Source organism: Raphanus sativus, chromosome 8, assembly GCF_000801105.2.
Source record: "Raphanus sativus cultivar WK10039 chromosome 8, ASM80110v3, whole genome shotgun sequence".
In the NCBI taxonomy this organism is placed as follows: Eukaryota; Viridiplantae; Streptophyta; class Magnoliopsida; order Brassicales; family Brassicaceae; genus Raphanus; species Raphanus sativus.
In genome coordinates this window covers 11,249,930-11,262,394 of record NC_079518.1, presented here as the reverse complement: position 1 = coordinate 11,262,394, position 12,465 = coordinate 11,249,930, and the positions used below count along the sequence as shown (strand labels likewise).

Sequence of the window (12,465 nt, the reverse complement as noted above, 5' to 3'; positions counted from 1 at the left end):
GAATGACCTAAAAGATGTTAAGAAGTGAGACTCTGTATTTGATCAATGACTTTGAGAGTGACTCAATTCCATCTTCAAGATCTTGAATGCACCACTCTAGCATCTGCACATCTTCTATCTTCAGTAACTTCTCTGATTCAAACACAGAGTCCAATCTTGTGAATTCATTTGCTTCATCTTCACATGTAGCTTTGTTCTGGCTCATCAGCTTTGAGACCAAAGACCATTTTCTACAAGCCTTAGATCCGGACATGAAGCTAAACATAGATTCAAACAAAGCAATTGTTATAGCTTCTGCTTCTCCAAACACAACCAAGAATTTATTGCAGTTCTCTTTGTTTTGGCTCACTTTCAGATTCTTGAGTACTTTTTGAAATGACTTCTTTAAGACCTTTCTTGTGGCTAAGTATTTCCTGACCTCCGCGAATAAATCTCCACGTTTTCTTCTTAGAATAGACTGGATCTCCTTGAGACCTTCTTTCATCTGTGATAAAGCGTCCTTGGCCACATTGCACAAATCCAAGATCCTAAGGGATCCATCAAGAAGCTTCTCAATCTGATATTGAGATAAAGCCTTATTGGTGATTGATAGGCGAATCATCTTGTCAAGAGAATCATGTAAGTCTTGAAGGTTGCTTAGTCTTTGGTAAATAGAAGAGCTGGAAGCCGCCTCAGAAGATCTCAATCTGGCCAACTGCTCATCAACATAAGCAGCTTGTGGGTGTTGCATTGAAGGAACACTGTTAGAACGAGCATGGAAAGAAATAGACATTTTCTTGTTTGAGCTTTGTTTCTATGTCTTGAGATGAAGAAGCTAGTTAGATGGTTGAACTGTTTATATTGGCTCTCTGGTCAATACATATATACAACGTTAAGGAAGAGAGACATGTGGAATCTTTAGGTAGTTTAAATTTTAAATCAAAGATAACGATGTTTGCGAAATGTCTCCCTCCAACCATTCACCCTAACGCATCATCCAATGTGCATAAGAGAAATACATGATTCAGATTGCTCACATGAAATGATTTTATAAAATATTGTTGAGGCATATGATATCAGCATCACTCACGGATACATTCATGTGCACCAGCTTATATAATCTTAATCTTTTGAAGGTTTGCTCACATATTGTCTGTCTCCTACACTGCAGAATATCATCTCTTTCAAGTATTAGCGCTTGTTGTTGTGTCATGAACTGTAATATACTAATATCTATTGGTTGCACATGAGGTTTTGAGAGTGAATATTTGCTTGAACGGTGCTATTATCATCATCTCCAAGGAGACAAGCCTCACTGGATTTAGTTTAAACAAAGCCAATAAGGTGCAGAGTCCCTCGTGCAAGTTAATTTTTTTTTTTGAAAGGAGAAATTGCATAAACATCCTAACAATAATCAAGTTTGTAATAGTTGACCATAAAGTTGATGAAGGCAATATAAATTTTCGAAACAAATGTTACTAAAATTATAATTTTCAACTAATTTTAAAAATTAAATAAGTAAACATAATATTTTATTAATCATATTATATTAGTAATTATTTTATTACAATAGTATGTTTTTCATATTTTATAATGTAATAATATGTTGTTAATATTAGTACTTTATCGTTAAACTGCTGCAATCTATCCTTTATATAATAAAGCATAAGTCACTCAACCAATTGTACAGTGACACATAGATAATTAAAAAAAATCAAATAAGAGAATGGAGAAAATCGATCAGTTAGACAAATTTGGAAAACAAAAGTAAAAATAAAAAAAATTGACCAACAAAAGAAAATCTTACGATTTAAACTGCAAAAAATAAAAAAAAATATCTAGATTCTCTCAGATCACTACATCACGTTCAAAGGAAAACCATGTCATCAATATAACTGTTCTATCTTCTATATAATTCCAGACAACTATCCTTTATATAATAAAAGCATAAGTCACTCGATCAATTGTACAGTGACACATAGATAATTAAAAAAAATCAAATAAGAGTAATGGAGAAAATCGATCAGTAAGACAAATTTGAAAAACAAAAGTAAAAATAAAAAAATTGACCAACAAAAGAAAATCTTACGATTTAAACTGCAAAAAATAAAAAAAATATCTAGATTCTCTCAAATCACTACATCACGTTCAAAGGAAAACCATGTCATCTATATAACTGTTCTATCTTCTATATAATTCCAGACAACTAATTTGCTTATTTTCTTTGTTTCATTTCTCTTTCTTTTATATATAGTTTCCGTCTACTTCATCACTTTTGAAAGGACTTCTAAATGGAGCAGTAGAATCGAAAAATCATCATAGGATTGTCAACAACAATAGAGGTACTAATAAGTATATAAAACTGTTATATAAGGGATTTTTAAGGTTGATAATACTTTCCTTTTCTTTGACAAACAAAAGAAAGATTGATTACTTATAAATTTTGTTTTTCAATTGTAATGATTTTATTTGGGTTTAGAAAAGTAATAATATACAACTTTGGAGAAATAAACAACAAGCTTTTAGTTTTCTTTTAAATTTTACCAATAAATATAACCTTCAAAATAACATTTATTTTCTTTGTAGCTTATATAATCTCAAAGTAAAATTTATTTCCACTGAAAATCACAAAAAATGCCCGTGTGTATGCATGGGAGATAATACTAGTATTTTATAATCAGTCAGCATAAATATTTCACAAACGTAATAATTTTTAAACGTTGTGCCACTCAGACAAAACGTTTGAAATCATAACCATCCGCACTCACAAACTCCCGCAGACGCAACCGTAACCAATGCGTTTGAATCAGTCGGCTCTAAATCACAGAAAAAATCCATCAGAAAATGTTTGTATTAAGGTTAAAATAAAACACTAACAATACTAAACAGGAGTAAGAATGCTAAACAGAGCAGAACAGAGTAAGACGGAGCATTACAGAGTAAATATAAATAAACAAAGAAAGTATAAAATCAACAAACTAAGAATTAAGGTATGAATGCATGATGAAGTATAGGCAAGATCCACATTCGTTGATTAAAGGCATGTGAAGAAGCAAAAGAAATGAGATTAGAATAAGATTTAATTCATAAGCAACATAGTTTCAGAATTTTGTAAGTATTGAAGAAAGTGTTGAAGTACAGAGATGGGATATGATATGGTATTGAAGTTTCATGTTTCTTAAAGATATTGTGTTCTTATGTTTAGAAATTAAAGAAGAAAATATATAATTTAATCATATGAAAGATTCTTGTATTAGTTTCGAGTTTGTTAACAAGCATATCCTATTTGTACAAAAATATTTTGGGCACTATAACCTATTAGATGTTAAGAATCGAGACTCTATATTTGATCAAAGATTTAGAGAGTAACTCTATCCCATCTTCAAGATCTTCAATGCACGAATTTAAGTTCTGCACATCTTCAATCTTCAAGGACTTCTCTGATTGGCACTCCAAGTCCACTCTTGTGAATTCATTTTCTGCATCTTCACATGCAGCTTTGTTCTGGCTCATTATCTTTGAGACCAGTGACCATTTGCCACAAGATTTTGTTCCAGACATGAAGGTAAACATACATTCAAACAAAGAAACTGTTACAGCTTCTGCTTCTCCAAATACAGCCAAAGACTCTTTGTTTTTGTTGTGGCCGGTTTTCAAATTCTTGAGTACTTTCTGGAATGATTTCTTGAGAGACTTTCTAGAAGCTAAGTATTTCTTGATCTCAGCTGATAGATCTCCACGCTTTCTTCTTAAAATCGATTCGATCTCCTTGAGACTCTCTTTCATTTGTGATAAACCGTCTTTGGAAACGTTGCATAAATCCAAGATCTTGATAGATCCATCAAGAATCATCTCAATTTGTTCTTGAGATAAAGTTTGTTGAGTGATGGACAAACGAAGCATCTTGTCAAGAGAATCATGTAAATCTTGAAGGTTGCTAAGTCTTTGGCAGATAGAAGAGCTTGAAGCTGTCTTTGTATTAGATGATAACCGGATATATATTGAACCGGTTACATCGGTTATGTATTATATCATTGGTTTAGCTTCCTTTTACTTAACCAATGTAATATATATAGCAAACCATGTAACAACTTTTACTCTAAGAAAGCTTTAATTGAAAACATTCAATATGGTATCAGAGCCATCTATGGCTTCTTCGTTCGCGAGTTCTTGAGTTCTCTTTCATGGCGGTTAGCTTATCAGAGTTGCGATTCGTCACTCTCTTTGTGCATTTCATCGTCTTCCTGGAGCTCCGATTCATCTCCATCATCTCCCGATTTCTGATTTTGCTTTTCTCCATCTGAGCTCGCGTTCTGTTTCTTCTTCGATCCTTCGTCACCATGGGTTCTTCGTCGCCTGTTGACTCTCGTTTCACTGATCACTATGAGAATCCCTATTATCTTCATAGCTCCGATCATGCTGGATTGGTGCTTGTCTCTGATCGCTTATCGTCTGGAGCTGAGTTTCATTCGTGGAAACGCTCGATTCGTATGGCCTTGAACGTTCGCAACAAACTTGGTTTTGTTGATGGTACGATCCCTAAACCTTCTTCTGATCATCGTGATGCTGGATCTTGGTCTAGATGTAACGATATGGTCACAACTTGGATAATGAATTCTGTGTCAAAGAAGATTGCTCAGAGTCTTCTTTATATGTCTTCTGCTGAATCTATTTGGAAGAATCTAATGGCACGATTCAAACAAGATGATGCTCCTCGTGTTTACGAAATTGAGCAACGTTTAGGGACGCTTCAGCAAGGTTCTATGGATGTCACTGCTTACTATACTGAGCTAGTTACTCTTTGGGAGGAATATAAGAACTTCATTGACCTTCCTGTCTGCACGTGTGGCAAGTGTGAATGTAATGCAGCTGCACTGTGGGAGAAATTGCAGGAACGAAGCCGTGTTATGAAGTTCTTGATGGGCCTTAATGAATCTTATGATGCTAGTCGACGACAGATCTTAATGATCAAGCCAATACCTTCTCTTGAAGATGTATTCAATATGATTACTCAGGATGAACGACAAAAGAGTATCAAGCCGGCTATTTCTACTGAGACTGCAATATTTCAAACTACGGGCTCTGTATCTGAACCTCTCTCTTCTTCAGAAGCTCCTGTTCTTGCAGCTCAAGCTGGTTATCGACCTAAGCAACGACCTTTGTGCACATATTGTGGTCAATATGGCCATATTCTACAAAAGTGTTTTAAGATTCATGGCTATCCTCCTGGTCATCGCTTCCATGGACAACCACCGCGTGGACCATCTTCTTCTTTGGTTCCACGAGGGCAACAGAACCAGAGTGGTTACCCTCGTCCTCCACAACATCAGACCTCTCCGTATCCTCCGACTAACACTGTTGCTAATGTCACCAACTCATCTCTGTTGGGTCCTCCTCCTTCTCCATCTTTGGATGTGCAACGTTTGAGTCAGGATCAGGTCCAGTACATTCTTCAACAGCTTCAGGCTTCTGTTCGTCCTACTGCACCTTCAGTTCTTCAGCATGCTTCAATTTCGGAACAAGGTCACATGGCTGCTCAATCATCTTCTGGTATAATCCTCAATCTCTCTTCTAATCTTCGTTTTGAACAAAATACACTCACCTTTAACCATCAATGCCTTACCTCTCTATACAATTCTCTCCCGCGTGGTTCTTGGATTGTTGACAGTGGAGCAACGACTCATGTTTGTTCTGATCTTGCGCGTTTTAGTGGACTCTCTACGGTTACTGATGTTACAGTCTCACTCCCGAATGGTCACAAAGAATCCATTAGTCATATAGGCAGTGTTATCATTTCTTCAACTATCACTCTGCATAATGTGCTTTATGTGCCTTCTTTTCATTTCAATCTCATTAGTGTTCGTTCTTTACTTGTTGATAATAATGCTTCTGCTCACTTCTATGTTGATCATTGCTTGATTCAGGAATCTACTCAGGAGTTGACGATTGGTAGAGGTTCTGTTTTCTGCAATCTTTATGTTCTTGATAATCCTGTCTCTGCTTCCTCTCCTAGTTTGTGTGCTTCTGTGTTGGATGATGGACATCTTTGGCATCAACGTTTGGGACATCCCTCCATGGCCAAGATGCTTCATGTTCCGGGTATCAAACCGTTTAACAAGTCCTCGCTATCAACTGTTGAGAATTGCTCTGTGTGTCCTTTAGCTAAGCAAAAGCGTTTACCTTTTGTATCTCACAATCATTTAGCTTCTTTGCCTTTTGACTTAGTTCATATGGATGTTTGGGGTCCTTTTTCAGTTGAATCAATAGAGGGTTATAGATATTTCTTGACATTGGTGGATGATTGTACCCGTGTAACATGGCTTTATTTTTTAAAGAATAAGAGTGATGTTTCTACTGTCTTTCCTACCTTCATTCAACATGTTCATACTCAATATCAATCCACTATTAAATCGATTCGCACTGATAATGCTCCTGAGCTCGCTTTCCCTGCTCTGATTCGTAAGTTTGGTATGGTTCATCAGTTCGCGTGTGCTTATACTCCTCAGCAGAACTCTGTTGTTGAGCGTAAGCACCAACATATTCTCAATGTGGCTCGTTCTTTGTTCTTTCAATCGAAAATTCCTATTGAATATTGGACTGATTGTGTTTCTACTGCTGTGTTCTTGATTAACCGAACTCCATCCCTGCTTCTTGCTAAGCTTTCACCTTATGAAAAATTGATGCATAAACAACCAGATTATTCTTTTCTCAAATCTTTTGGTTGCTTATGTTACGTCTCTACTTTGCCTAAAGATCGACATAAGTTTTCTCCTCGTGCTGATGCTTGTGTATTCCTTGGTTATTCACCTGGTTACAAAGGTTACAAGGTCATGCATATTGATACAAACCGTGTTTTTGTGTCTCGAAATGTTGTCTTCAAAGAAAACGTTTTCCCTTATCATAATATCACTGATTCGGTTTCTTCTGATGAAATATTTCCTAAAACTGTTTTACCTCTTTCTACTCCTGTTGCTTTAGATTCTGTTATTCAAGTTCAGTCTTCTCCTTCATCTTCTGCATTGCCATCTCATGCATCATCTTCTTCTGCATTACCATCTGTGACTATTCCTCGGGGGACTGTACCATCGATGACTGGACAGAGTCAGCTTTTACGCACAAGACCACAACGGACTGCTCGTGCTCCAGGTTACCTTTCTGAGTATCATTGCTCTTTTGTTCATAATTCTTCTCTTCGTTCTACTTCATCTCGCTATCCTCTTGCTTCTGTTGATACTCTTTCTAATCTCAAACCCATCTATCATCATTATCTTCTTTCATATTCCCTTGACCCCGAACCCACAACCTTCAAGCAGGCCATGATGTCACCTGAATTCCGAAAAGCAACTACTGATGAACTGCAGGCTATGGAAGACAATGGAACTTGGACTGTTGTTTCTCTTCCTCGAGATAAAAATGTTGTGGGGTGTAAGTGGGTTTTCACAACCAAATATCGTGCTGATGGTACCGTTGAGAGACGTAAATCTCGCTTAGTTGCAAAGGGTTATACTCAACAAGAGGGGGTTGATTATACTGATACGTTTTCTCCTGTGGCTAAGCTTGCTTCGGTGAAGCTTCTTCTGGGTCTTGCAGCGGTTCTTAACTTGCAGCTTACTCAGATGGACGTCTCAAATGCCTTTCTTCACAGTGATCTTGATGAAGAAATCTACATGAGCTTACCACAGGGTTATACTCCTCCTCCTGGTACTGTCTTACCACCAAACCCTGTTTGCCGCTTGCACAAATCGATCTATGGTCTTAAACAGGCGTCGCGACAGTGGTATCATTGTCTCACGGATGTACTTTTCAAAGCTGGCTATGAACAATCTCCCTCTGACAACACCTTGTTCGTGCGTTGTTCTGGTACATCTTTTACGGCGTGTATCAACTGATCAATACATTACGATCTGCTACACATTCATTAAGAACTGAGGCCAAGCATCACTATCATCAACCAACATCAGACAATGCAAGCTCACACAAGATTTCAAGTTAACACTCCCCCTCAAGCTTGACTCTAGGTGATCCTAAGTCAAGCTTGGAACCTTGAAGAATCCCCTCATTAAAAACCTTACAAGGAAAACCCTTTGGGACAAAACCTTGTAAGGGAAAAAGAGTAGGTTCATCAAGGCCTGGGGATTGGCCAGTGGTTCTTTGTACCTTACCAACAATGTAAGGGATCCAAAGAACCACTTGGATCATGGCCTCTTCTCGTGATGCAATGAGCTCAACACCTCATTGCACACCACCAACACTTCTTGGATCTCTTTCTTGAAACCGGCTGTGTCTTCCCTTCTCTCGTGGCTTCTTGCCATCTTCATCAGGTCAGATCACACCACCAAGTACTCTCCTTGATCAGATCATGTCTCAACATGGGTTATGGGCCCACCACGCTTCCGCTGCGCCACTCTGATACCATGTTAACTTGAAGAAAAGAAATGGAAAGACAAAGTTGAGATGAGTTTGGGTCTGGTACAAAAGAATCTATTGCAAGAGCTTCAGAGATTGTAGTCAAGGCTTCAAGAGTGTGTAAAGGAGTCTAGAAGTACAATGAGGGCTGTGCAAAGATAGGGTTGAGTCCAGGAGGGACTTAGAGATCATTTGGAGAGATTTGAGTTAGACAGTAACTCCAAAGTTACTGTGGTAACTTTGGAAAGTTACTGTGGTAACTTTAAATATTACTGTGGGTAATATTGGATCAAATGGTGAAGTAAAAAGATTAAGGTTGGGCGCAAGAGTGAAGAAGTATGTGACAGTTTGGTGTAGCAAAGAAGAGCTGGTGACAGGCTGTTCAGGTCTGGTCAAAAGGTGCTTTACCTTTATGACCAAGACCACTCTCCACCAAGTGTTTGAATCAGTGTGTATCTGGTCACTTATGAAGACATATACATGGTTAACTATTCAGAGTAACCAGGCGCCAACTATCAAGACCAATGAAGAGCCTCCATTTGAATTAAAGCAAGACCAGACCCAAGACTGCATCCAAGCCATTAATTTCTATCAAGTGTTTCTATCCATTAGATATAGGTTTATGAGTTTGCAAAGTGTAAAGCCTATATAAGGCAGTGTGTATGGCAACTTGTAAACCTTAAGGGAGTAAGGGGGAGTTCCCCTCTCCACTTCATAATCTCAAGTCTTTGATTCTCTATTCTCTAGTCTGGTTACTTAATCTCTCAGTCTCTTAATCTCTGTTCTTTAATCTCATAATCACACACCTAAACAAACTCCTAATCTATCTCTCTCAAACCGCAAGTTCTTTCTCTCTTCTCCCCATTGGGGTTTCATCAAACACAAACCAGTATCTACTTATAAAAATATCATGGTATCAGAGCCAGGTTCCGATCCTGGGACCTGTGGGTTATGGGCCCACCACGCTTCCGCTGCGCCACTCTGATACCATGTTAACTTGAAGAAAAGAAATGGAAAGACAAAGTTGAGATGAGTTTGGGTCTGGTACAAAAGAATCTATTGCAAGAGCTTCAGAGATTGTAGTCAAGGCTTCAAGAGTGTGTAAAGGAGCCAAGAAGATGTTCAACACCTGAAGATGGAAGGCGTGTTCATCCCTGGTGTCCAGAAGCTTGTTGCTGCTGATTCTCACCATCCCATGGCGCCCATGAAGACAGAAGACATTGGATTCAAGAGCAAGAGCTGGTCTGATCAACCAAAAGCTTTGTGCTTTGTCCAAGCTAGCTGTTCTTCTCTGTCCAAAGAAGAAAGGTGATAGCTTTCTATTGGAACTGGTGTGGCGAGTTCATTTCAAGAAGAAAGGTGGTAGCTTTCACTTGAAGATGTGATGGCGAGTTACAAGCATGGAGAAAGGAGGGGTCTTTGGGTGAAGAGAAGCAAGATGGTGGCCATGAACTGAAGGAGAAGAAGAAGGTGGGTGACGATCCAGTCTTCAAATGTCCAACAAGTCATGGCCGGTTCATAAAGAAGTTAAAGGAACCAACCTGGTTTCTTATGTGAGCGATTCTTGAAACCCATCTTGCTATTAATCTTGTGTTGGTATCTGGTTGTGTTGTGGTGTTGTTAACAGGGCTGCGGATTGTTGTTAAGATTGCTTAATGGTTTTGCATTGAGAATCTGTCCCAGTTGCTGTTTGAGTTGTGTTTTGAGGTTGAGAAGTGTTTTAAAAATTGCTAGAGAGTTGTTTAAAAGTGCTTAGCCTGATTCTTAGTGTTGTGTAGTGCTATGGTGATAGATTTAAATCTTTCCAGCATGCATTCATGAAATAGAATTGTTGATGATATCATGATCGCTAGTAATGACACTGTTGCTGAGAAGCTTCTTAAGGACATTCTTCATCAGCATTTCAAGATCAAAGATCTGGGAGAACTTCGTTTCTTTCTTGGTCTTGAGATTGCTCGCTCTGCTACTGGGATCTCTGTATCTCAACGCAAGTATGCTCTCAACCTTTTGTCTGATGCAGGCTTATTAGCTTGTAAACCGGCTTCGGTTCCGATGGATCCTGTTACTAAACTCCGCATGAAGTCAGGCACTCTTCTTGAAGATCCTACTGCTTATCGAGCTCTCATAGGACGTCTTCTCTATCTGACGATTACGAGGCCTGATATCACTTATGCGGTTCATTGTCTCAGCCAATTCATGTCAGCTCCAACTGATGTCCACCTTGCTGCTGGACACAGGATCCTTCGCTACATCAAGAATAATCCTGGTCAGGGTCTCTTCTTCTCTGCATCTTCTGAGCTTTGTCTCAATGCATTTGCTGATTCTGATTGGGGAGCTTGTGCGGATACTCGTCGTTCTATCACTGGCTATTGCATCTATCTTGGAAACTCTTTGATTACTTGGAAATCCAAGAAACAGGATGTTATTAGCCGAAGCAGCACTGAAGCAGAGTATCGGAGTATGGCTCAGGCGACTTGTGAGTTACTCTGGTTTCAGCAACTGCTTACGTTCCTTCGCGTCAAAGTTACTACTCGTGCTAAGCTCTTCTGTGATAGCAAGTCTGCAATCTACATTGCCACTAATCCGGTCTTCCACGAACGGACGAAGCATGTAGAGATTGACTGCCACACCGTTCGTGATCAAGTCAAGAATGGCTTCCTTCGTCTGATGCACGTTTCAAGCTCTAATCAACACGCAGACATTCTAACGAAGCCTCTGCAGCCGGGTCCTTTCTTCTCCATTCTTCGACGTATGTCAACTTCAAGCCTCTTCACTCCATCTTCGTCTTCACTTGCTTCCGCTTCATTGGCTTGAGGGGGGCGTATTAGATGATAACCGGATATATATTGAACCGGTTACATCGGTTATGTATTATATCATTGGTTTAGCTTCCTTTTACTTAACCAATGTAATATATATAGCAAACCATGTAACAACTTTTACTCTAAGAAAGCTTTAATTGAAAACATTCAATACTTTGAAGATCTCAATCGGCTCAATTGCTCATCGACATGAGTGGCTTGAGGGTGTTGTCTTGAAGGGAAGCTGTTAGAACGAACATGGAAAGAAAGTGCCATTTTTATGGTCTAGCTTTGCTTAGATTCAGAGAAGGTTTAGAGAGCTAAAAGATGTTTGTTATGTGTATATTGGCTCTCTGCTGATTGCATATATATACACCTTTAGAGAAGGGAGACATTTGGAATCTTAATTAAAGTTGGTTCAACGATGTTTCTGCAATGTCTTCTCCAGCTCATTGCTGCATATGATATTAACGTAGCACTCGTGGATACATTAATATGCACAATTTAAACTTAATATTCTGGAGATTGAATCAGATATTGTCTGCTTCCTACACTTCAAATTTTGTTTCTATATGTTTGTATAAAGATCTAGTGGTAATGACATGAGCTGGAAGTACAGAGTGGTAATGACTAATGACATGAACCGTGCTGCTACCGTCACCTCCTTGTACATTCATTTATTATTTTTCAATTGATATAAATATTATTTTGGACATATATAATTTATGTTAAGATAATAAAATATGAATCATCTCAAGAATGCATATGCAGCGTTTCTTGTAGAAGCCGACAATGCATAGGCCTTCCTCAAGGTATGTCCGAGTATCATGAAGTTACTGTGGCTTTTAATTGTAGAACAAGAGTTTCATAATACTTAAACACTTTAGAACTAGAGAACAAAATCAAGAAGATTCAAGTCTCTCTTGTTTCTTGTGGTGAAAGTAACAACTAATAAGTCCTATGATCTAATCACCCTTAATGACCAGTGGTTTTTACTCATCACGACATTGTTTCCAAAGATTTTTGTACTTCGTAGTTGAATCTTGAAGGTTATTTGATGATTAGTAATTAAAGATTCTTGCAATCAATATGAATAAATATAGACAAGAGACGAAAGGTCTATATGCAAACAATTTTTTTTTCCTATAATTGGTTTTGAATTGATGGCTGATTTCTTCCTATAATTGGTTTTGAATAGATAGCTGATTTCAGTTTCTTCCTCTTTAGAATGTAAGAAAATGACACAACTAACTACGTCATTATGCTTATGTCACATCTT

The 12,465-nt window shown here is 38.2% G+C and overlaps 2 protein-coding genes across 2 annotated transcripts; both read right to left on the bottom strand.

The window, feature by feature from the left end:
• Positions 1-7: 7 nt before the first annotated feature.
• LOC130498974 (uncharacterized) lies at positions 8-772 on the bottom strand. The gene has a single exon (XM_056992840.1). The coding sequence runs from the start codon at positions 770-772 to the stop codon at positions 8-10; it is 765 nt and encodes a 254-aa protein (XP_056848820.1).
• Positions 773-3,255: 2,483 nt separating this feature from the next.
• On the bottom strand, positions 3,256-11,462 carry LOC108821660 (uncharacterized). The gene is made up of 3 exons (XM_056992046.1): positions 11,362-11,462; positions 7,367-7,376; positions 3,256-3,951 (listed from the first exon to the last, which is right to left on the bottom strand). The coding sequence occupies exons 1-3, from the start codon at positions 11,460-11,462 to the stop codon at positions 3,298-3,300; spliced, it is 765 nt and encodes a 254-aa protein (XP_056848026.1). The 3' UTR covers positions 3,256-3,297.
• Between the last annotated feature and the right edge of the window lie 1,003 nt (positions 11,463-12,465).